Source organism: Salvelinus sp. IW2-2015, linkage group LG25 (assembly GCF_002910315.2).
Source record: "Salvelinus sp. IW2-2015 linkage group LG25, ASM291031v2, whole genome shotgun sequence".
NCBI classification, from domain to species: Eukaryota; Metazoa; Chordata; class Actinopteri; order Salmoniformes; family Salmonidae; genus Salvelinus; species Salvelinus sp. IW2-2015.
Window position 1 is genome coordinate 3,226,823 of NC_036865.1, and position 26,404 is coordinate 3,253,226.

At 44.3% G+C, this 26,404-nt stretch overlaps 1 protein-coding gene and 1 pseudogene across 1 annotated transcript; one reads left to right on the top strand and one right to left on the bottom strand.

Annotated features, from left to right (window-relative positions):
- The first annotated feature begins 906 nt into the window (after positions 1-906).
- rrp12 (ribosomal RNA processing 12 homolog) lies at positions 907-21,934 on the top strand. The gene is made up of 34 exons (XM_023970062.2): positions 907-1,130; positions 2,829-3,052; positions 4,870-4,953; positions 5,198-5,274; positions 5,951-6,056; positions 6,137-6,253; positions 6,349-6,487; positions 6,750-6,877; positions 6,990-7,088; positions 7,226-7,317; positions 7,433-7,544; positions 7,622-7,722; positions 8,787-8,901; positions 9,024-9,166; positions 9,303-9,424; positions 9,504-9,568; positions 12,406-12,568; positions 12,813-12,967; positions 13,250-13,317; positions 13,478-13,571; positions 13,764-13,922; positions 14,020-14,100; positions 14,180-14,285; positions 14,390-14,497; positions 14,834-14,991; positions 15,102-15,193; positions 18,284-18,439; positions 18,544-18,716; positions 19,140-19,250; positions 19,645-19,694; positions 21,210-21,288; positions 21,397-21,464; positions 21,573-21,655; positions 21,753-21,934. Exons 1-34 carry the CDS (start codon positions 992-994, stop codon positions 21,853-21,855), a joined length of 3,870 nt encoding a protein of 1,289 aa, XP_023825830.1. The 5' UTR covers positions 907-991; the 3' UTR covers positions 21,856-21,934.
- Positions 21,935-24,387: 2,453 nt separating this feature from the next.
- Positions 24,388-26,404, bottom strand: part of LOC111951893 (anthrax toxin receptor 1-like) — a 59,958-nt pseudogene continuing 57,941 nt past the window's right edge.

Below are 26,404 nucleotides of genomic sequence, written 5' to 3' on the forward strand. Positions count from 1 at the left end.
CCACCTGGCCAAAACCCCAGATAAATCTCTGCTAGTAACCCTAAAAATCGCTGCACCTCCTTTACCGTGGTGGGAGTCGGCACGGCTGCAATGCGGTCACTCTCCATCTCCACTCCTGATGTGGAAATGTGATACCCTAGGAAGGAGACGGCCTGCTGAAAGAGGCATTTCTCAACCTTGACATACAGGTCATGCTCCAACAGTCGTCCAAGTAACCTGCGTACCAAGGACACATGCTCGGCGCGTGTAGCGGAGTATATCAGAATGCCCGTGCAGGTCCCTGAAAATCTAGTCTACAAAGGATTGGAAAACTGATGGAGCATTCATCAACCCATACAACATGACTAAGTACTCATAATGCCCTGAGGTGGTACTAAACGCTGTCTTCCATTCGTCTCCCTCCCAGATACGCACCAGGTTATACGCACTCCTGAGATCCAGTTTCGTGAAGAAGCGCCCCCGTGCATTGACTCAATCGCCGTGGCGATAAGAGGTAGCGGGTAACTGTACCTCACCGTGATTTGATTGAAACCTCTATAGTCAATGCACAGGCGTAGACTGTGGTGATTAATTGCACTGTCAAGGTGGAAAGGAAGTCCAGGAAAATAGATATTATTGTGGATGCGGCGGAACGGTTCCTTGGACTGAAAGACTTCTCGGCTGAGGAGTTGCATGGAGTAATGTCAAAAGCCATACCATCCTCTCAGGTCATAGAGCCTGAGAAGGGAGATTTGAAAATGTTTTTAATTGTTTTATTTTGGTTGGATTAAGTTAGTTTTCCCTGTCACGTATGGGTTTTATTTATTTGTAGTTTTTTCAACCCCGTCCAGTTGGTGGCAGTAATAAACCTTTTTGGGTTGTAGTCTGACATAAAACCCATAGAAGAAGAAGAAGACTGGCGATCGCATCCCCGCCACGTCATCAGGAAAGCGACAGAGCCACTTGCGACAAATGCTTTGCTGATCCAGAGTGGTTAGTATTATTTGAAAATATGGTGAAATCTGGAAAATTAAAATCTGGGGCCGCATCGAAACTGAAGCGATGGAAAAAGGGACACAGCAGCGACTCGAACCCCCAGACGAACCGATTCAGACAGGCTGCCAAAAGCCGTTTCTTCAGCCGCCCCTCGGGTAAGCATTTGCAGCGTGTTCGGCCTGAGACGAGACAACACGTGGAAAGTCAGCCAGRCACCCAGTGAAGTTAGCTAGCATGCAGTCTGTCTACACATTTTCTAAACAAAGAAAGGCTAGCTGTTTTCAACTTTTGTAACGTTGCTAACTTTCTGGAAAGTTGTCAATGTCGTTTGAGTCCATTCTCATTGCTGGGTTAATAATGCAGCTATGCTGACATTAGCCATATCATACGCTAGCTCCAACTAGCCTAGTGCCGACCATAGTTGTCTAACTAACACGATCCTATGTTACGGGCGTTGGACTGTTTTATGGTTGGGGCATCGTGACCTAGAACGTTTTGTTTGTGCAATACACTATTTCATAGAATATTTCTAAACTTTCGACCCCAAAACAACAACCTATTGTACATCCTTCAGTCTCTATAGTTAAGCAATAAACCACGTGATCCGTCATGCTTAATTAAGAACTGKGTTTATACAGCGGGTGGGTCTGWTCCTGAATGCTGATTGGTTAAAAGCGCATTCCAGCCGGTGTCTATTCCACCGGCAAAATCTATGACATTAAAATGCCTATTTACTCTGTTCCATCTGACTGCGCAATCCACCGTCTRATCAGCACAGGCACTTGATCTCCACTATAAAAAGCATCTAGACTTTATCGCACTTATTTTAGACTAAGTTTTAGTTTTCAACAGCGGAGATTTGTGTAAACCTTACTGTCTCTCTCCGACATTTGCAACATTGTTAAAATATTCAAATTCGATCTCCCAACTGTCCATAGTAATGAACGTGTAACGTTAGGGGTCGAGAGAGAGGTAGGCAGGCAGTGTTTCTCAACCAGTCGAATTCACGAATCAGCTGACATAGTTTTTATGGATATAAACAAAGAAATGTAAATTGAAAAAAGGTCAAATGAAAAGAAGTYCAGCTAGTTTGCCGTCTTTCCAGCTTCAGTTTGAAGTTGTTAGCTGTGTTGTTGGCTAYCTCCTCTGAACAACAGTGTCCACCTAGAGAGCACAGTTTCTGTGCTAGCTGAAATCGTGCCTCATTAGCTCATTGTTACGGATGTATCCAAATAAATGTCACTAGAAAACAGCTCAAACAAATGCAGCTACTGTTGTTATTCTGTCTGCAATGTTTGACGTGACTGTGAGTTGGCCGTAGTTGACTATCCAGCAAGCAAGGGATAAGAAGGCAATGGAACATTTGGAACGAACGACAGGGTCGCGTCCATAGATACAGAACAAAAAAGACTGAACGACTGGGTCCCGTCTCTGGCAACCGAAACAATAGAACGACCAGTCGGCTTGTGTAGCAACCCTTGATGTGTTTCGGGACTATATCTTTTGGAAGAATGAAATAGTATGAATAAATTCATCTAAATAAGGTTTTTAATTAAATTATGTCAATCATTATTTGAATATGTTGGTGACTCGTTGTATAAAGTGATAATGCTCTCGAAGCTGGTGTGTAGGACATATTGGCATGGTTTGCCGGCCCTCGACTTTGTCTTGGGCCTAACACCGGTGCCATAATATCCTCCAAACACAGGCTTCTTGGGCATTGTCACTCGATTAGAAAATTATTGAATTTGTAATTGCATTACCCAATTTTAAAACCATCATCCACTAAGATGACCGAATGTCAGTCAGTAGTACATGACCCTTAGATACTGATATCTTCTCTCGCTCTCCAGAGAAGAGTGACCTGACTGTTGATGCACTCAAACTGCACAACGAGCTGCAGGCAGGAGCCCTGGAGAGGGGTGACCGGGGAGATGCCTGTATGGAGGAGACTGCAGAGCAGGCCCTTTCAGAGAGGAGCGCAGGGACCTTCCTCAGCGGGTTGTCAGACTGCTCTAACCTCACCTTCAGAAAGGTGCAGCGCTTCTGGGAGTCCAACTCGGCTGCCCATAAAGAGGTGTGTAACTCTGGGGGACTGTACTTCTCTAAATGACCTGGTAACAGTGTACGTACAGTGCATTCGGAAAGCATTCAGACCCTTTGACTTTTTCCACATTTTGTTACATTACAGCATTCTAAAAATGATTCAATTGTTTTTGTTCCATCAATCTACACAGTACCCCATAATGACAATGCAAAAATAGTTTTTTAGAAATGTTTGCAATTTATTTAAAAATAAAAACCTGAAATTACATTTACATAAGTATTCAGACCCTTTACTCAGTACTTTTTTGAATCACCTTTGGCGTAGATTACAGCCTCAAGTATTATTGGGTAAGATGCTACAAGCTTAACACACCTGTATTTGGAGAGTTTCTCRTAATATTCTCTGCAGATCCTCTCGAGCTCTTGTCAGGTTGYATGGGGAGCGTCACTGCACAGCTATTTTCAGGTCTCTCTGGAGATGTTCAAGACTGGGCTCGAGCACTCAAGGACATTCAGAGACTTGTCCCGTAGCCACTCCTGCGCTGTCTTGGCTGTGTGCTTAGGGTCGTTGTCCTGTTGGAAGATGAACCTTCACCCCAGTCTGAGGTCCTGAGCGCTCTGGAGCAGGTTTTCATCAAGGATCTCTCTGTACTTTGCTCCATTCATCTTTCCCTCGATCCTGACTAGTCTCCCATTCATCTTTCCCTCGATCCTGACTAGTCTCCCAGTCCCTGCTGTTGAAAAACATCCCCACAGCATGATGCTGCCACCATGCTTCACCGTAGGGATGGTYCCAGGTTTCCTCCAGACGTGACGTTTGTCATTCAGGCCAAAGAGTTCAATCTTGGTTTTCTTGTTTCTCATGGTCTGAGAGTCTTTGGTTGCCTTTTCCAAGCCCGGTGTCATGTGCCTTTTACTGAGGAGTGGCTTCCATCTAGTCACTCTACCATAAAGTCCTGATTGGAGTGCTGCAGAGATGGTTGTCCTTCTGGAAGGTTCTCCCATCTCCACAGAGGAACTCTAGAGCTCTGTCAGAGAGACCARCGGGTTCTTGGTTACCTCCCTGACCAAGGCCCTTCTCTCCCGATTGCTCAGTTTGYTCGGGCGGCCAGCTCTAGGAAGAGTCCTGGTGTTTCCAGACTTCTTCCATTTAAGAATGGAGGCCACTGTGTTCTTGGGGACCTTCAATGCTGCAGAAATATTTTGGTACCCATCGCCAGATCTGTGCCTCAACACAATCCTGTCTCGGAGCTCTACGGACAATTCCTTCGATTTCATGGCTTGGTTTTTGCTCTGACATGCACTGTCAACTGTGGGACCTTAAATAGACAGTTAAGCCTTTCCAAATCATGTCCAATCAATTGAATTTACCACAGGATGGTCAATGGAAACAGGATGCACCTGAGCTCAATTTCGTGTCTCATAGCAAAGGGTGTGAATACTTATGTAAATATGGTATTTCTGTTAATACGTTTTCAAACATTTCTAAACATGTTTTCGCTTAGTCATTATGGGGTATTGTGTGTAGATTGATGAGGAAAAAATGTATTTAACCAATTTTAGAACAAGGCTGTAACGTAACAAAATGTGGAAAAGGTCAAGGGGTCTGAATACTTTCCGAATGCATTGTATGTTAAGCTTTGGCCAGGGTATGCCGTCATTGTAAATAAGAATTTGTCCTTAACTGACTTGCCTAGTTAAATAAAGGTGACATGAAAATGATACAACAGAAGCRGACAGTAACTGTGCTTCACTGTTGTATTATAGTATTGTTAACCTCAGCTGCATAGGGTCTAAACCAATAGCTTGCTAAAAATATTCACTATTCGTATCTGTCTCGTCCCATAGATATGTGCAGTGCTGGCTGCGGTGACTGAGGTGATTCGATCTCATGGAGGGAAGGAGACGGAAACAGAGTACTTTGCCGCTCTGGTGAGTAGGGCCTAATGACTGCTTATGCCTGTCTATCATAGTTTGAATYTTACTAGATGAATGACCCTCCTACAAAGGTGTAATTGCATTGGATGCTTGCAAGTGCGTAAGAACTGGAGGCATATTAAGATGAATGTTATTCTCTGTTGCTTTCTGCTCCTGCATTGAAGTCAATCAGAATAGTTTGTTTTCAGACTAAACTTGGTGTGTGTGTGTGTCTTTCTCTCTCTCTCTCTGGTTTCAGATGACCACCCTGGAGGCAGTGGATTCAGGGGAGTCTCTGGCTGCTGTGGCCTACCTCCTCAACCTGGTTATGAAGCGGTTAGTCCCACAGTTTATCACAGCTCTCACCCATGCTAACTGTGGTCACTAGCTATGTTTCCATAAATTTGTCCAGTGATTTTTTTGTTGTTGTCGACATTTAGAAAAATAGATCCGACATTTACCTGCTAGGGTGTGTTTTCATTTATACTGAACAAAAATATAAAGTGTATGTCCCATGTTTCATGAGACCAACACTGAGTTGTTCCATGTGCACAAAAAACTTATTTCTCAATTTTGTGCACACAAGATTATCCATCCAACTGACAGTTGTGGCATATCAAGAAGCTGATTAAACAGCATGATCATTACACAGGTGCTCCTTGTGCTGGGGACAATAAAAGGCCAGTGTGCAATTGGAGGGACACTGCAATTGGCATCTCGACTGAAGGAATGTCCACCATAGTTGTTGCCAGAGAATTAAATGTTAATTTCTCTGCCATAAGCCGCCTCCAACGTTTAAGAGAATTTGGCAGTACGTCTACCGGCCTCTTTAAAAAAAGGTCTCCGATATCTGCCATTTCCATTACACATGTCGCAATTATATTTTTTGCGCCAATGCTTTTGTCAAATAGACCTGGGTCAATGGAAACCTGCCTACTGTCTTAGGTCTGACTGTGGTCTATGTGTTGAAGTATTTGTTAAGTGATTTGAATATGTCTGTTGTGTCCCTCAGGGTTCCAGCACCAGTGTTGATTTCTAAGTTCTCTGACACGGCCAAAGCCCTGATGGACGTCATGTCCACCCTGGCCAGCTCAGAGTCCGCCTCCGCACTCAGATGGGTGAGTGTGTGTGTCCGTCCGGCAGGTACCATTTAACATCATTTTAAGTCAAGTTTTCAACGCGTGTTTTCTTTCTCCAGATTCTGTCGTGCCTCTCCACTCTTTTGCGGAAGCAGGATGTTACAGTGTGGAGTTACCCATCGACTCTGCAGACATACCACGGTCTACTCAGCTTCACTGTCCACAGCAAGCCCAAGGTACGTGCGCCCGCCCGAGCACACACACACACACACACACAGTACCTTCTATTCACAATCATTTGGTAATCAATTGTTTCCACTCTCCACCTCAGATCCGTAAAGCAGCGCAGCACGGTTTGTGTTCCATCCTGAGAGGCAGCGACTTACTGTTTACAGACAACGCCCCGACCCACCACCCCGCTGCCGCGATGGCCGCCAAGTTCTGCATCAAAGAGATTGAACAGGCAGGAGGTACAACCCCCGACCTTTAGGGATTTTTTTTTTGTCCATGGTTTCATTTGAGCGCAGAGGCAACGATTTACGTCTATAATTTTTATTTGTTATGGAGGTCCGCTGTTTTAACTCTGTACTCTCGAAGCTTTGATTGACAGGGCTTGTGATTGTGCTACTGCAACACTGTCGTTAAGAAGTTCTGAAGCAAAGCTAGAGAACTCAAGTCCCCTTTACATGACCCTTTAATTAAGCTTCTCTGTGTTTTTTTTATTTTATTCAGGCAGTAAGGAGGACACCACCACCCTGCACGTCCTGGGTCTCCTGAAGGACCTCATGGTCACCTTCCCTCTCAATGCCGTCAAGTCCTGCTGTGAGACTCTTCTCAGGGTGATGACCCTCAGCCACGTGGTGAGAACACACACACACACACACACACACACACACACACACACACACACACACACACACACACACACACCTCACCTTCCCAAACTGACCTCTCCCTGCTTTCTATCTCTAGTTGGTGACAGCATGTGCCATGCAGGCCTTCCATAAGCTGTTCAGTGGGAAACCCAACCCTGCTACCCTGTCTGCTGAACTCAATGCTCAGATCATCACGGTAAGGTCACAAAGCTAAAGTCGCAGCCTGGGATCCAAAAACACCACCACATGTTCATAACCCCTTCGCACTGTAAACCTGGGCTGAAAATGGTTAATTGGGTTAACGGTGCTGTGTTATGTTCTTTCTCTCTTCAGGCCCTGTATGACTACCTGCCCAGTGAGAATGACTTGCAGCCTCTACTAGCCTGGCTGGCTGTCATGGAGAAAGCCCACGTTCACCTGGCCAGGTAGGGTACTGTACCCGGGAGTGTACACTACACCGGAGTACACTACCCCTGCAGCAGTAAAAATTAATTCTTATTTTTATTTAACTGAATGTTCACTCTCTCTCTCTCTCCTCAGTGTTCAGTCGTCTCTAAGTCTGGGTCATCTCCCTCGTCTCTTCTCCACAGCCATGTCCTGCCTCCTGTCACCTCACACACAGGTCGTCTCTGCTGCCACCAATACACTCAAGGTAACATACTTCAAGCTCACCACTTTGTTTACACCTACCCTGTTAAGTGGCCCTAACTGTGTGTGTGTGTGCTGTAGACTCTGCTGTCGGAGTGTGTGGCCCCTCACATGGAGGAGATCGGCCCCGTCAGCCTCACCGCTTCCTCTGGAAACCCTTCCTACGTCTGCAAGATGTTCCGGTGAGAACACACACATACACACTCACCTAGGGATAGTGTGCTCGCTCACTAGGGCTGGTTGATATGGCATAAAACTTATAGCCGATTCATGTTCTCTTCTTCTTCTTTTTTTGCTAAATAAGCTTTGTTGCATAATTAAAGGTATTTSAAACAGTCAGGAATAATCMAATGAATTCAGGGCAAAAGACTTCAACCATAAGACCCACTAATAGTTTAATTGTTATGTCAAAATAGTTGAACCTGTTTTTGTTTTGCAATAGTCACTGATCTGGCTTTCAAGTCTATGAAAATGACCTTTTTGTTACAAGTGTAACATGCACATCTGCTGTTAATGACCAACTTCTGGTAGCAGGCATTATAGACTGTTTATGAGACCTGTATTAACTATCTCTCAAGGACAAGCCCACCGAGTAGCCAGCTAATCTTTATATTTAAAGTCTAGCCACCTCTGATCTATTTGTTTGCCTACAAGGTATAACAGTTGAGRAGTTATGAATACACCCTCGTCGGTCTCCAACTGTTGGAATAACATACCCTGTTCACTTTCTTCAGATGTTGAAATCAAATGGCCTACCTGGATAAGAAGAAGCTTATTTCTCAGAATGAGAACGAGTTGCCAATTCCTTATACAAATATATTTTTTTGCTCGGTGCACATTTATGAAAGAAAACCGACTACGGTGCGCGCGGCATGAAATTTGAGTGTTAGTTTTCCACAATCATAGTTCATTGATACTCCRGTCTTAGCAGGCTCTGCTCAGTCCAACATTTTGGGAGTTGATACTTAAAAAGGGTATTGTTACGTAGGTCAAGTTTTCCTCTATTACTTTAAAGTAATGTCTCAATGTGTTTCGGTGTCCATATGATCGATTTTTATTGTAGTTTTTTTTTTAATGTCGGACCAAACCTCAAATGCAAATAGCGAGTGGGAACTGCTTTTCAGAGAGGAAGAACAATTTCTGTCTCACTCACTGTCTCGCGCAGTGGTCAAGGCATAATTAGGAGTTTATATATAGATATTTATGTTTGATGTCCAGTTTTAAGCTGCCTCTCTGTGTCTTGTAGTATCGTGGAGGAGGGTCTGTCGTATCGTTTCCACGCCTCCTGGCCGTTCGTTCTGCAGCTGCTGGGCTGCTTCTACAGAGCAGCAGGGAAACGCACGCACCCGGTCATGACCAAGGTAACGCTCCCCGACAGGACCAAGTTAACACACACACACACACACACAGTGGCTTTGTCATGCCCTAAATACTTACCACTCGTTATAGAACTGGACAATCATTTTACCTTTGTTTCTCTCAGTCTCTCCAGTCTCTAGCGGACCTACGCGCCACCCCTCGGTTCCCGTTCTGTGGTGAGCTGGACCTGGCTGTCGGTGGTGCTGTAGAGAGCATGGGACCTGAAGTACTGCTGAACGCTGTACCGCTCAACATCACTGGACTGGAGTATGTCTGCTACTGTGATTACTGTTTGTTACTAAGTTATAGCTGTTTATTACGTTAGTGGATTGTATTGTTAGTTTGTATTGTGTCTTTTCAGAGTTGACCAGGTTAATAATTTTGTGTGTGTGTGTGTTGGCAGAGACAATCTGGAGTTCCCTCGTAGTTGGTTGATCCCTGTCATACGCGATCACGTTAAGAACACGCACCTGGCTTACTACACGTCATATCTCCTGCCGCTCGCTGCCACGCTCCGACAGAGAGGTAAATGATGGTTTGTGTGTGAATGGGTGTAAGCGTAAACGATGCATCGCTCATTTCTGTGCCTGTCTGTGTGTTGTAGCTGAGGAGCTGGAGAAGGCTGGACAGAAACTGGAGGCTAAAGTCTACAAGACACTCCAGCTGCAGGTAAGAATCTTTTTTTAGATTAGGTCTCCATACTGTGAGGGTGTTCCGTCTTATATCTGTCGTTTTTTATTTATTTTGTATAAAAAAAATTTAAATGCCCCTTTTTCTCCCCAATTTCGTGGTATCCAATTGGTAGTAGTTACAGTCTTGTCTCATCGCTGCAACTCCCMTACGGACTCGGGAGAGGCGAAGGTCGAGAGCCATGCGTCCTCAGAAACAACCCAACCAAGCCGCACTGCTTCTTGACACAATGCCCATCCAACCCAGAAGCCAGCCACACCAATGTGTCAGAGGAAACACTGTAGTACACCTGGCGATATCTGTCATTTATACCACGGCATTGCTGAATACTCCATTCTGATTGGCTAGAAAGGGATTCTAGAGTGGGCGTTAATAACATATTTGCGGACAGTTGGAAAAGGTATCGGACATCTCTGAAGTAGTTCCAACAATAGGCACCTTTTTACTGTTCTAAATCACTGCACCATGCCGTAGGGATGCACCGATATMACATATTTTCCTTGACAAAAAAAACAATACTGATATTTAAAATTGGTGCAGCCTTTTAAGCATTCTAGTACAGTTAAATAGTTTAAACACACACACACACACACACTGACCAAAAAGTTATTTAGTTGGCATTTAGGTATGTCCCCATTACCAGTAAAACATAATCAAAACCTATTTCTTTCACTTACTTGCTGTGCTGTTTTGTTGTTCATTTGTTCAGTCGTTTCATTCTCAACAGGGATTTCATTATACATGTCAAGCAGTGATGTTTCATCTCTGTCTGTCCGTGGCCTCTTCTGTCGTGGGCCCTCTTCGTCGGTGCGCACTGTCACTGTGTCCGTTTCCATCTCGTCCAGCTGTGTCTGTAACATTTCACGTAAACCCTGTTTCTTGTCTGCATCGAAGTAGCGGCCCTTGTACCTAGCATCGAGCATGGTGGTGACACAGTATAGAGGCTCAGAGAGAATGCCACCGAATCGATTGTTCACAGCCTCTAGTAGAGTACTTTTGCAAGTTTTAACCCCACAGTCTGTGTCGGAAGATTTGTTGAGCAGGATGTTTCAATGCCATGACAGAGGGAATTATTTTGAGTCAGTTGTTCGAATGGAGCTAGGAGTGTTTATGTTTCAATCATGTTCTCAAATGCCATTGAACTGGCAGCAGCGGTAAGAGAACCAGCTCATTCGGCTTTCCTCAGTACAAAATCCTCGTCAGCCCACTGTGCTGTCAGACTCGGCATGCTCATGGGGCTGACATCGCTGGTCCAAATGTCAGTCGTGAAGCCAATAACAGTGACACCCATAGCAAGTAGCTCATGGATTTGCGTTTCATTGGAGACGGAGGTCCAACAACGAAAAAGCATTGATTTGGGCTCCCGAGTGGCACCGCTGTCTAAGGCACTGCATCTCAGTGCTAGAGGCTTCACTACAGACCCTGGTTCGATTCCAGGCTGTATCACAACCGACCGTGATTGGGAGTCCCATAGGGCAGCGCACAATTGGCCAGCATCGTTAGGGTTTGGCCGGGCTAGGCCGTCATTGTAAATAAGAATTTGTTCTTAACTGACTAGTCAACTAAAGGTAAAAAAATATTTGTTTCTAGAGACTTCTTTTTTTTTACAGCATCTGATGACCTTAAGGTAGTGAGCATTGAGCATGATTTTCTCTGGTCCCTCTTTTACTATGTTGCAGTCATGACGCAAGTCACGCTCGTGCTCTCATACTCCAACATGTTTTTACATTTGACCAGCTGTTTTCAGTAATTGTTGAATTTGGTTGTCATATTGGCAGATTTTCTAGCAACAAACAATTTAGCTATCGTCGAGCCTAGTGTTTGATTTGCAATGCCAATGAACAGTAAGGAACAGTGTCCTGACTCCTGGCGAGACAGGAACTTTTTCTGTACCCGCCGAAATCCCTCATCTGCATAGGCTACTTGTTATGGATTTATCCATGTAAATGTCACTAGAAAACAGCTTAAGCCGATGCTGTTAATCTCGCGGCACTGTTTGACGTGACTTTGTTAGCTGTGATTGGCTAGCTAGAAGGCAGTGAATAAGAACGTTTCCAGCCTGCGTAGCAATCGAACAAGTAGAATGAACTACTGGTGCACGTCTCTGGCAACCTAACCAATAGAACGAACGACCAGGTTTAGTGGAAGGATGAAATGGTATGAATTTGCTTATCGACTGAAAGTATCGCTAAAAGTCATTTCGACCAGTAAATTTGTGCTTTAGTTTTGTTTGGCAACCGTGGTATGGGTGGGATAAACGGCTCCGCTCTATACATGATCTGGAACTCCGTGGAGGGCCTCCGCGTCGTCCATTATTTCCCCCCCAAAAAGGACAGTGTCAGTGTTTATCCCTTACATATCTTACCAGACTCAAGTGTTGTCTTGTCTCTCTCTTTGCATCCCTGTCAAAGCTATTGTGTACTTCCTGTCATAGCTGTACTATTCCTACTTAGGCCATATGCATTTAATGACATGTTTAACGGATGCCCCTCATTTTTCTCAATAAAACCAAAAATTCTTCCAGTAGAGAACTTTCTCAAATTATGGCTGAACTATGTATCTTAAACTCATATCTCTTGATTAGGTTTTGAATATAATTGTTATTTTTTTGCTCGCCTCGCTTTAAAAACAACAACATTTAATACAATTTGTATGGCCTCTGGTGTTCCAACACTGAGGTGTTGTGTGTGTCTCTTTCTGTATCCCTGTCACATCTGCACCATGAGGTGTTTCGTCTCTCCCGGTGATAGTGTGTGCTCTGTGATAGTGTGTCCATTCCTGGACCGTACTCACTGGTGRGTTTCTGTTCCCGTCAGATCTGGACCATGCTGCCAGGGTTCTGTGTGGGGCCCTTGGACCTGCTGGTGTCGTTTAAAGGTGTAGCAAGGGCACTGGGCATGGCCATCAACGAACGGCCTGACCTACGACTGACCATCTGCCAGGCCATACGCACACTCATCACCAAGAGCTGTAACACCGGTACGCACAAGCATGTATGCACGCACACAAACAAACACATGTACTGACAGGCACATGCACATGCACGAACTACCCAGGTATTGAACCAAGGTTATCTGCATGCRMTTAGCCRGCTGACCTAAAGCCTAGGCATTAGCTCAAGTTTCTCATCACGTGATGATAGTTCCCAGAACCACCTCTATTACACACACATGCGCTTTGTAGGTCAGTCGCTAAACGCTCCTCTGCTATCTTCCCCCTGTAGACGAGGAGAAGGCGGAGGTGGGGCGTTTTGCTAAGAACTTCCTGCCCATCCTGTTCAACGTGTTCAGTCAGCAGCCTGCTCCMGGAGACAGTGCCCCCTACAGGATGGCTGTCCTAGACACCATTAAAGTCTACCTGACTGTCACAGACCCACAGGTACACACTCTGGCTCCTTAACAATCTTTTTTTGGGGGGGGTGGGGTTCCTCTCCTCCTTCTCAAAACGCAATGGGGGACAAGTTCCAAAATTTCCTCTCTGACCTCTCCTCCCCTGAGTTTTGAGAAGGCGAGTACAGAAGATGCAAGGAATCTAGGAAACYCTGAGAGAGCCTCTTTCATGCTCATTCATTTACACACTCACACCTCCGTGCCTCAACAAAAAATGCCTAACAAAAATGTAAGTTTTGTCTCCTCCTGGTGGTGTAATGTTTTATCTCAGATGGTGTGTACCTTCCTATCGAAAGCTACAGAAAGACTCAGCAGCCCAGACAGCACTGAGTTCATACGGTAGGAATGTGCTTCGTTGTGTTTGGGGTGAATTACATGATTACATTTCTGTATTACAATTGAATTGCCAATGACATTACTGTACAATGCCAAGACACATTCACATGAACATTTAACAAACCAAAAAATCAGAATCTTACATCTGTGTCTCCCCCCCCAGGATGTCTGTCATGGACCTGATGGTTGCCATGGCACCCTGTGTAGATGAGGTCACAATGAGTCAGACCTTTGAACTGATTCGGCCATACTTGGAGGTTAGGACACGTGACATTTTGACTGCGTAAAGATGGGGAGATGTTTTCCAAACCAGCCATATTATTTTAAATACCAAAACGCATCACTTTTTAAAAGTGCGTAATATATTGTTTAGGTTACCAGGAGTTGAATAACATATATTTTTTTCACGGCTCATACGTGTTTCCCTTTCTGATTTTTGTGTTGTGTAGAATAAGGAGCCACACATGCAGAAGAAGGCGTACCGCGTATTGGAGGAGATGTGCGGTGGGGAGAGGGAGGAGTGTAGATCTTTCGTTCTCTCTCACCTGGAGACGCTCAAACACGTTCTGCTGGGGACACTGAAGACTGCTTCGTCTCCCGCCAAGAGGGTAAGGCTGTGTGTGTGCTCCGCGCCCTTACAGAGTGCAAGGGCAGCTCAACCAGCTTCATTTTGTCTAACTCTCCCTCTTTCCCGTTTCCTCTCAGCCCAGACTAAAGTGTCTGATCCACATTGTGAAACAGCTGAGTGATGAACACAGAGACTTCATCACTGCCCTGCTACCAGAGGTATACACACACACACACGCGCGCGCACACATACTCACGCCAGCACTGGCACACTTACACTATTCTTTAACTCTCCTAGGTGATCATATGTACTAAGGAGGTGTCAGTGGGAGCTCGGAAGAACGCCTACACTCTACTGGTGGAGATAGGAAGCGCTTTTATCAGGTTCTGTGGCGATGCCAAAGGTAAGGATTACTCGACCAGAGGCTCCGGTTAGGCTTGCATGTCCTCTCGATTCTCACTATCGCGYAGAGTCACTCCCTGTCTTTCTGTCCCTGTGTCTCTGTAGAAGCCTTGGAGCAGTACCTCCTGTTGGTGTACGTGGGGCTGACCGGCTCCGTCACTATGATCACATGCACAGTCCTGGCTCTCACCAGACTGGTCTTTGAGTACAAAGGTAAACCAACTCTATTCCCCCTTTACACCGACAAACTGTTTACGGGGTGTTTGTGTCCCTCCAGTTCGGGGCGTTCGGACTTGTTTCACCGAGGGCCGAGTGTCTGCTGGTTTTCCTTCTTTCCTTTGAATTTGTGTCCAATTGAGACGTGGACGACCAGGTGCGGGGACTTCCTAACTAATCAGTGGCCTTTAGTTGGTCAATCTAGTACATGGGAGGAGTGAAAACCGCGGACACTCGGCCCTCTGCGGCGTGAGTTTGACAGCCCTGCTCTAGCTGATTTTCATCGCTGGAGCAGCTGTTACAAAGTGTGTGTGTGTGTGTGCGCGTGTCCAGACTCTATAGACATGGGGTCGATGGAGCACCTCCTACACAACGTGTGCCTGCTGCTGACGTCTCAGACCAGGGAGATTGTCAAAGCAGCGCTCAGCTTCGTCAAGGTCATCCTCTTCGTCATGGACCCCACGACACTGGCCGGCCACGTCACCGTGATGGTAGGGTTGTGCGGTTTGTGTCTGTCTGTGTAGCAGAGAACCACTTATGTTGGTGCTGAAGTCGGGTTTGCTAAACTTTGCTCGAACATGGTTGTGTGTCTCTCTCTCAGATGGAGGGTGTTGGGAACATCAAGGATGACGTTAGGAGACACTTCAGGACGAAGCTGAAAAACATTTTCACCAAGTTCATCAGAAAGTTTGGGTAAGTTTAGGCAACATATTTGATTTCTGACACTTTACGCTCTGGAGTTTGCGTGCCTGATGATTAGCCTTTATGTGGATCTGAGTTGAAGAGTGGCGTGCTGGAGCTGTTTTTATCAATACCCACATGGCAGTAATGGACAGGGACGTATTTGGATACTGTACATACATTGGCACAGATGTTCCATATCCTTTACAATACTCGTTTTGTCCGAGGTACTTGGCCCCCCCCTAATAATGACGTCATTCACAAGGTGGGGGTGGGGGCACGTCTGAGACCACACTCTCTCTCTCTCTCACACACTCACACTCACACTCACAGTCAGTTCGCTGAGGCAGTAGATCATCTTTGGGAGGGGCGTGCGAGAGGGGCTGATTTTTAAATGAATTAATAAAGTTTGTGGCAATAAGCTTTGAAATCAGCATATTTTGCGTGAGTTTCACAAAGAACTAGGAGAGTTTATTGACGTTAGCTTCAACTGTAAGCTAGCAAGGAAAGTAAGACGACAAAGCTGAAATCTTATCGGTATCACCTTGCTTTGTAAAGGCATTGTTTTGCTAACAGTAACGGTTTCAACATTTCTACATGCCGTGTCGCATTATTCAAGAGTGTGTTAGCTCCCCACTCATGATGCACAGAAGCTAACATGACGCATCCCAGACTCTGCAGGTTAGCAATGAGTAAGTACAGCAGGCACGGTGCACGCCTCGTGCTGTAAGTGGGACATCGGCTGCGCTGAAAGACTGACTTGATCCGGGAGACACATTTGACATTACCGGAAGTAACAAACTCTAGTACCGAAACTTATTTCATGTTCCGTATTGAAAAGGTACAGACGTTTTCAGTACGCCATGCAACACCACATGGGCATATGGTTTACATCGTTTTCATGCTTATCAAAACATTGTGACCACGCTTGCCCTATGGATGGGGGCATTGCCATGGTAGCCAAAATACTGGCCTGCCCCACATTTTTATAGATGACTCTATGCATTATGGAACGTTAATTGCTGGAGTCAATTGACACGCCAGCGCGTCAAGACATTTTGAATAGCTCCCTGTGTGTTTAAGCTACAAACTTACCGTCTTTATGCCGAAATAACGCTTGCGCCTATTCCACGGAGCTTGTGAAAGCGGTGTTTTTCTACACGAGAGGATCCGGACAAGAAAATCGTCATGCAACCATCTGTAAAAACCTGAGCTAACAACTCATACGAACTCGGCAAAAGAGGAGACTCGAACACGACAGTGTCGTTTGTTTTGCTCTCCGACATCCACAAGCTTTACGGCAGTCGTTTGAAATTAGGATATGGGAATCTGAAAGTACAAAGAGGTATTTTCTTTCCTAGGTATAGGACAGACACTTAAATCGTATTCCTTGTCATTTATTTGTCGTTTCTATGGACTATAGCAGCAAAGGCCCCAATTTATTATTATTATTTTTTTTAAATACCTACAGGGGTTCTAAAATTCCAAATCAAATGGCTAAATGATCCATGATCTTACAACAATTCCATATGTTACCTAGATATTGCGAACCAATGGCGTAGACTTATAGGGCTTAACTCTGGAACCACACCCGTGTTAAAGTATCTGCTTTCAATATACACTACCGGTCAAAAGTTTTAGAACACCTACTCATTGAAGGTTTTTATTTGGACTATTTTCTACATTGTAGAATAATAGTGAAGACATCAAAACATGAAATAACACATCAGCACTCCATCAGTCTCCATACTAAGCATGGATGTGTGTTGGGTCATTGTCCTGTTGAAAAACAAATGATAGTCCAAACCAGATGGGATGGCGTATCGCTGCAGAATGCTGTGGTAGCCATGCTGGTTAAGTGTGCCTTAAATTCTAAATAAATCACAGACCGTGTGACCAGCAAAGCAACCCCCACACCATAACACCTCTTCCTCCATGCTTTACGGTGGGAAATACCCATGCGGAGATCATCCATTCACCCACAGCGCGTCTCACAAAGACATGACGGTTTCAACCAAAAATCTCCAATTTGGACTCCAGACCAAAGGACAAATTTCCACCGGTCTAATGTCCATTGTTCGTGTTTCTTGGCCCAAGCAAGTCTCTTCTTCTTATTGGTGTCCTTTAGTAGTGGTTTCTTTGCAGCAATTCGACCATGAAGGCCTGATAGCGCTCGATGGTTTTTGCAACTGCACTTGAAGATACTTTCAAAGTTCTTGAAATGTTCCGTATTGACTGACCTTCATGTCTTAAAGTAATGATATAATGTAGTTTTCTCTTTGCTTATTTGAGCTGTTCTTGCCACAATATGGACTTGGCCTTTTACCAAATAGGGGTATGTTCTGTATACCTCCCCACTTTGTCACAACACAACTGATTGTCTCAAACGCWTAAAGAAGGGAAGAAATTCCACAAATGAACTTTTAACAAGGCACACCTGTTAATTGAAATGCATTCCAGGTGACTACCTCATGAAGCTGGTTGAGAGAATGCCAAGAGTGTGCAAAGCTGTCATCAAGGCAACGGGTGGCTACTTTGAAGAATCTCAAATATAACATATATTTGATTTGTTTTCCACTTTTTTGGTTACTACATGCTTCCATATGTGTTATTTCATAGTTTTGATGTCTTCACTATTATTCTATAATGTAGAAAATAGTAAAAATAAAGAAAAACCCTTAKATGAGTAGTTGTTCTAAAACTTTTGACCGGTAGTGTGCACTGAAAAAATATATAAACGCAACATGTAAAGTGTTGGTCCCATGAGTTGAAATAAAAGATCCCAGAAATGTTCCATATGCACAAAAAGCTTTTCTCTAAAATGTTGTGCACACATTTGTTTATATCCCTGTTAGTGAGCATTTCTCCATTGCCAGTATCATCCATCCACTTGACAGGTGTGGCATAGCAAGAAGCTGATTTAAAAAAGCTGAAATACCTTGATTAGGGCCTAATTTATTTATTTATTTTGACTGATTTTCAGTGTACTCTGTGTTCCCTCATTTCCTCAAGTGTTTCCACTATTTTGGCAGTTACCTGTACATTATAAAACATTCAAGTTAAAAAARAAGTGAAATATTTAGGCCTGTGTACATTGTGTAGGTTTGAGTTGGTGAAAAGCAAGCTGCCCGTGGAGCATCATAAGGTGTTGGTGAACATCCGTAAGGCTGAGGCCAGAACCAAGAGATCAAGARTGGCCGACGAAGACCACGACGACTCAGACAGCGGGGACGACAAGCCAAAAGCCAGGGGAGAGAGGTATACACACGCTACACTACTCTTGACTCCCGTAATACACATCTCCACATTCGATTTGTGACTCTCTCTCTTCATCACTTCTTTTGTCCTCTTCCCTCCCTCAGTATCGAGGAGATCTTGGCCGAGTCAGACTCTGACATGTCAGATGACGAAAGGCCTAAGGGCGCTAAGACCCAGAAGAAGCCCACAAAGCAGAAGGGGCGGGCCTGGCTGAAGGAGGGACAGGGAGACGAACCACTCAACTTCCTGGATCCCACTGTCTCCCAGAGGGTCTTGGGTAATGGAGTCTTTACTCTCAACTTTGTGGCGTTGAAACTACGGCTGTGTTTCATTCCAGGGAGCGCATTTCCTTCCCTTTGGTCATTCAGATCAGTATGACACGTCTAGAGCTGCTTACATCCATTCAGTTGTCTCCGATCAGCGAAGGGAAGTGATCGAGGGAAGGAAGGATTGTCTGGAATGAAATATGACTAATGCTGATCTAGATTTGTTCATGCAAAGGAAAATGTTTAAAACATTTTGCGATATGAAAATGAGCAGTTCTTATTCGACGAGTCATGGTAGTTTCTTGCTGTTAATGTCAGTTTTCTTCTTTTTGGTGCTTAATGAACACGACCCATGGTTTTTGGCGGGCAAGGAGATTCATTGTTTTGTATGGAGAGTGTATGTATTGACCTGGGAGAGTGTGTGTGTGTTTCAGCCACCAACCCAGACATGAAGAAAAGGGCAAAAGTTCAGCACAGCTTCAAGGTCACGTCAGACGGAAGACTCATCATCAGAGAGGACAATGACGAGGGAGTCAAGACTAAAGGTAGTAGGACACGCTCACACACACACAAACTCTTCGTTGTGGGAGGAGAGAGAGAAGTGATCTGAACTTCCCTTCAACCACAATTTCATCTACAACTAATTAAAATAAAATGTATACTTTATCATCCAGTTTGTGGAAATGGAAATTAGTATTTTGCCTTCACCCACATTACTCCATCTCTACATCTAGTAATAGTATATCATAACCACTGATTGGAAGTGAGTCTCCTGCTTCTGCTTGCTCTTTGGGGTCCAGGTCGGGTTACTGTGAAGCAGTAGATGTGAAAAGGGCTTTATAAATACATCGGCGGCTTTATAAATACACGAATCAATATTTTTTTAGTTTACATTTCATTGATGTTAAAGCAGTATGATGTTTCTCTCTTCCCTTACAGATGATGAGGGAGAGATGAAAGACATTCTGGAGGAGGCTGGAGTCAAGAGTGTGAGTATCCATCAGCATTGCCTGCTGATTTTCCACGTTACCATGGGACCTGTGCTCACTGTGGCGACTTCCTTTCCTAGATGTGGTACACTACCTCCCCATGTCCCGAATAGTCCGCAGAAAGCTCCTTTCATGTTGTAGCATCGGGACAATATGCACAAACACCCGTGAAACTGGCTTCACTGGAGGGATTACAACCCAACCTGTTAAATGCGCCAATCCTAACTTCCACTCAAGTCACCTTTTCACTTAGGCTGCATTTACACAGGCAGCCTAATTCCGATCTTTTGCCACTTAATTTGTCTTTTGACAAATCATTTGATAATTGGGCAACATATCAGAATTGGGKTGCCCATGTAAACGTAGCCCAAGTCTCCCATTGACATTAATTAGGTTGGATAAAGTAAGGATTTGCCACAAAATGAATATCATTGCGTAAAAAGTTGCCTGCTGAGGTTACTGACAAGGGTGGGAAGAGTACTGCAATATTCTACTTAAGTAGAAGTACAGTTWAACGTCATTCAATGTAATGGCAAAATGTAGATTTCTGCCTAAATAGACATACCCAAAAGTACCTGCTATTCATGTGTAATTACATGATTCTGACATGCAAAAACTTGGTATATATTTGGAAAGAAGACACCTGGGAGTTTGAGGAAATGATCCGAAGACCGAAAGGAGTTACAGTTGAAGTCGGAAATTTACATACACTTAGGTTGGAGTCATTAAAACTCGTTTTTCAACCACTCCACAAATTTCTTGTTAACAAAATGTTGTTTTGGCAGGTCGGTTAGGACATCTACTTTGTGCATGACACAAGTAATTTTTCCAACAATTGTTTACAGACAGATTATTTCACTTATAATTATACAGTGTGTGCAAAAGGCATGAGGTAGGCAATAAATAGGCCATAGGAGAGAATAATTACAATTTAGCAGATTAACACTGGAGTGATAAATGAGCTGATGATGTGCAAGTAGAGATACTGGTGTGCAAAAGAGCAGAAAAATAAATAAAATAAAAACAGTATGGGGATGAGGTAGGTAGATTGGGTGGGCTATTTACAGARGGACTATGTACAYKTGCAGCGATCGGTTAGCTGCTCAGATAGCTGGTGTTTAAAGTTGGCGAGGGAAATAAAAGTCTCCAACTTCAGCGATTTTTGCAATTCGTTCCAGTCACTGGCAGCAGAGAACTGAAAGGAACGGCGGCCAAATGAGGTGTTGGCTTTGGGGATGATCAGTGAGATATTCCTTCTGAACTTTCATGGAACTGGCTGACATTCACCCATTTACACTCTTTCCCTCACTCACAAGCTCCCTCACTCACCAGGGTGGAAAGAATACTGAAATATTCCACTCAAGTAGGATAACTGTTAATGACTTAAAAAAAGCACACGTGCTCATAAAATCTTCTCTAACAGTAACACGGGTATTTGAAATGTGTTACTTCCTGCCTCAGCTGACACAACTTCTGAAACCTCTGAACTCTCCCTCCCCCCCATCTCTTTCTCAGATAAAGACTAAGAAGAGGAGATTCCAGGATGGTCACTACGATGACGACATGGAGATCGAACCCCAGCTGAAATACAAAGGTACAGCTGACTATTAGTCTGTCTCTGTTTGTCAGTTGSTGTCCGCGTGTTCTGGTTGCTGGTCTGTCGTCTCTTGTGTGTGTATTCATGCGAGTTTCTTTCTTTCAGCTGGCGGCTCGGGGATCCACAGACCGCTGGGTGGGAGCAGAGACCTGGGGGGAGACTACAYGGCCAAGGTGACACACGCACACAGGCTGACGTGTGTTTCGGCTGATTTCAAACGGGGACTATTGGTCAGCTCTTTGTTGAATCTTCACGAGGCTAAAGTGTGTTTTTTTCTCCAGAAGGGTAAAGGAGACGTGAAGAGGAAAGGCAAGGTTGATCCGTATGCCTACATCCCGCTGAGGAAAGCACAGCTCAACCGCAGGTAAAAACTTAGCAAGGAACTAGTAATAAACATGGTAATAATTGTTGTAATGGCGAAAGCTTAATAACCTCTTTGTTGTGTTTGTGTGTGTGTGTAGGAAGAAAGCAAAGATGCAGGGACAGTTCAAGGGCATGGTGAGAGGGGCCAAGAAGGGAGCGCAGTCTGGGAAGAGGATGCAAAGGAACAAGAGGGCGGCCTGAATAGTTTACATCCAACTGTTGATTGTGTGTCCTTCTGCCAGTTGTCCAAGAGGGTCTGTGCATAGAAATATAATTAAAGCTCATTCTATGGGTCAGAGTCTATGCAGTTTATTGCTCAGGCATACCCCCCCCTGAACAAGCATCCCATGTATGTCTGTGAGAAACAATGGGAGAAGGAACGAGAAGAGGATTTAAACAGGTCTTGCCTAATTCCCATTGTCATCAATGGATACAATCAGGCATACACATGAAACTTTAGCTTTTTATAGGCGTGTTCAATCCAAATGTGTAAAGATGGATAAACGTCTGTTTTAAATGTATTTATGTACCCTACTTTAAAGGGTGGAAGAAAAATGTTGATGGTGAAAATTAAGAATGGCATGTTGTTGCGCTGTTTGACCGCTAGATGGTGATCTAGATTGCGGTTGGTTAAAATTCATATTCCAGCACATGAAATTAGGATTCCTGTTTGAATGTATTAAACTTTTGATTCATCAGACTTAAACAGTTTTCTTTGTTTAAGATTGGCATGAAGAAAATAGGTAACAGAAGTGGGGTTTTTGCCAAATCCAAAATCAACACCTAGCCCCAGACACTTCTCCATTTAAGATTTGATTAACATCAGCAATATGGCGTACACTCATCCCCTTCTTCCGGATCTACAAGGCGGTGTACCAAATTGGCTGTAGGGTTGGGGAGGCTGGGAGTTTATCCTTGGAGGCTTTGACTGTAGTGTTTGAATGAAGCAGTCAGTCATTGCTGTGGGGAGCCCCGTTCACGCCATACTAAAGCAACTGAACAGGAGAGCAAGAGAATGGCTCCAGTCATGAGATGACTAGAGTACTACAACACTCCTACTGTTCATTGTTCTGACCAACCCCTCTGACACAGCAGAGCAAAGGAAGTCTGGCTGCTCACTCTCCTTCCTTCTCTCACACTCTTTCTAATCTCGTCACCCAGACCCAAATATCTGTGCTATGTAAGTCTCACGAGAGAATGCCCTCTGTAACCTGAGCAGATTTCAAGATAATAAGGACCATGAGACTGCACAAGGGTTGATGAGTGAGTGTGAAATCTGTCATCACTTGAAGCCTGAATTCTTGTCCTTGGGGTTATGGTCAGCAAATTATTCACGTAAATTCAAATATTTTAGGGGTAGGGTCTAGGGGGAAAAGAGCAGGGGGGGCTAGGGAAAGAAGTGGGTTTTGTACAGACCAGGAAAGAGTCACCAGACGTGAGTCATGTGAAGCCGTCACTTGTTACATAATTAGTCGTAGGGCTGCACCCGGAACCGATGTCCATTTGAGTATATATCTAAACCAGAGAGGTTCTCTGAGGAGACTGTCCCATACCTCTCTGTTCTCAGGTCTCTCTGAGGGGGGAGGCAGATGTTCTGGGCCATTCTGGGAATAAATAGACGAAAACTGTTTATTGCCTTTTTGATATTTGGGAGCACTGAGTAATTATGAACTCAATCTGATAATCCATCAAGAGTTTCCTTACAGCACGATAAATTAACTACATTTKCCAATGAGGGCCTTAACAGAACCGAAAGTGTAATCTGTTTAATTAATAGCACAMTTACTGAAGATAAAACCATGACATTTTATTAACCTAAAATAATAAATATGTCTAGGTTTCAGCACTACAACTTATTTATTATACTCGTCATATCTGCTCAACTGGTTAACATGACTTTGGGAAAGTCACTCGCATATAGGGCTGGTGTATAAAGAATAACAACTGGACACCCCTTCAAATTAGCGGATTCAGGTATTTCAGCCACACCTGTTGCTGACAGGTGTATAAAATCGATCACACAGCCATGCAATCTCCATAGACAAACATTGGCCATAGAATGGCCTTACTGAAGACCTAAGTGACTTTCAACGTGGTATCCTGTCATAGGATGCCACCTTCCCAACAAGTCAGTTTGTCAAATGTCTGCCCTGCTAGAGCTGCCCCGGTCAACTAAMTGCTGTTATTGTGAAGTGGAAACGCCTAGGAGCAACAACGGCTCAGCCGCGAAGTGGTAGGCCACACAAGCTCACAGAATGGAACCGCTGAAGCGCAAAGCGTGTAAAAATTGTCCTCGGTTAGAATACTCACTACTGACTTCCAAACTGTCTCTGGAAGCAACGTCAGCCCAAGAACTGTTAGTCAGGAGCTTTATGAAATGGGTTTCCATGGCCAAYCAGCCCGGCACAAGCCGAAGATCACCACGCGCAATGCCAAATGTTGGCTGTAGTTGTGTAAAGCTCACCGCCGTTCTCTGGAGTGATGAATCACGTTTCGCCATCTGGCAGTGGGTTTGGCGGATGCCAGGAGAACGCTACCTGACCCAATGCACTGTGCTAACTGTAAAGTTTGGTAGAGGAGGAATAATGGTCTGGGGCTGTTTTTCGTAGTTCGGGCTAGTGAAATGCTACATACCTTGTCATGTAGTGTATTTAAAAAATAAAATAAAAATTAAGGCAAATATGGACAATTCTTTTAATTTGGTACACAGAATAAAAATGCTGGATGCAAATATTGGAAAGAAAATGCTTTAATGATGGACAAAATGTTTTTCACTGTTAACAGATGAACACAAAACAGATTATCATTTTAGTCTCTAGTGAGGGACCTTAAGCCTGGCCTCCAAACGAACATTATAAAAAGTTTAAGTTTGAGGTTACATTTAATTCCTCATCAGCCTATCAAAGATATTCAACTTTTTCTCCACAAACCAATGACATTTCTTTAAATATGTCAACTCGGCCAGCAGAGGGATATTGTAAACCTCCAATGTCAAGGTTCACAATATCCCTCTGTGGCCGAATTGACCTATTTACGATTGAATCCATGTACAATTCAATCCAATTACAATTGGATTTCTGTTCATAAGACAACACAATTTGAGGAAACAGAATTTGTCTGCACCTCCTAAAGACCAGAGACATTTACTGTGAACTCAGTTGATTTGGTATTCACCAAAATATGATATTTGCTGTCCAGCAACAAACCTTTGAGATCAAAGCCTGAACCCCTGGATTAAATAAATACCTTTGCTCTTGGTGGTGTGGGGAGAGTGTTTTGGGAGGGGTGTTACTACTGTGAGGGCGTAATAGGGGTTTGTCTTGTCCTCAGGGCCTGGGTGGAGGGCGAGAGGGAGGGGGGCCTGGGGGTGCACGGGCTGGAGGGGGGCCTGGGGGAAGTCGGCTGGACGGGGGGGCACGGGAGGGAGGGATGGAGACGGAGGGAGGAGTGGAGTGTGGGGGAGGAGAGGACGGTTGGACTAGAGGCCTCTGAACTGGAGGAGGGGGAAGGGTTTGAGAGCGACGGGCAGAAGGGGGTCGATTGGACTCCTTGTTTTTTACGCGTGTGAAGTTGATACAACGACCCTGCAACACAGACAGACGGAACCAAGTTAGACCAGGGGTTCAGAACACAGACGCCTTTTCCACAGTCAGTTCCATCACTGTTTGGTTGCAGAGTCCTCTCTGTTTTGCATCAAGATAGGTGAAGATTGGGGGGGAAACAAGTGCAAACTAAGAGTGCTAATTTAAAAAAAAAGTGTGTTAAAGCTAACACAACACACACACACACACACACACACACACACACACAGAGGCCCCTCTCAACAAAGCCCCTTACAAGTCCTTTACACGTCATTAACTGGGCAGAATACATCTTCAAATCTCGAGGTGAAATGAGGGGAGAAATCAAAAGACAATGACTTCTCTAACTTTTGTATTTCTGTATTGTTATTTAGGGAGCCAATTTCAGACGCAAAGACACATTTCTGTGAAAAGACAAAGCATTATCTCGTCTCTGTATGTTTTTGAGTCATCTTCCAGGGTTTTATTCACACATAGGTATTGGATGTATTTTCAAAAAATGGTCATACAACTTAATGACAAATCAAAACAACAAAAAGGCACAACGACAAAAAGTGCAACAAAAATGACAAAAGCACACMGTTTAAAAAGCACATCGACGACGAAAAGCACAACAAGAAAAGGCACAGCGATAACGAGCACGACAATATAACACAAAACACTAAGACATCCAGATCAATTATGAAAATCTCCCATCTCTGACAAACACACACATCTCACTCTCCCATCTCTCCACATTACTCTCACTCTAATGGGCTCATGAATGGCCATCAGCGGGTTACCAGTTTCTGCCACAATGTGTGTGTATGTCATCCTCTGTGAAAGCGCGTCACCCAACCAGATGGGAAGTTGAAAGGCCACAAGCCAAATTGTGACAGAAGAGATTCCCTTTCATTGTCCCCTGATGGCCCTGTCACACAGTGGAGAGGATAGGAAATAGGGAGAAGTAGGAAAGAGGGAGGAGAGAGCCTTGTTTATTAAATAGTCAACGCAAATCCCATCTCTCTCCACCAAACTCACAGGAACCTCTGGCCAAATAGAGATATCACATCTGCAGAATATGGGTCTTGTTCTGCTATATGCATAGCGTGTGTAAGTGGATCCTTGGTTGTGTGATGGAGGGATCTTATACAGTTGCCTGTGAAGTGTGTGTGAGTGGATCCTTTTAA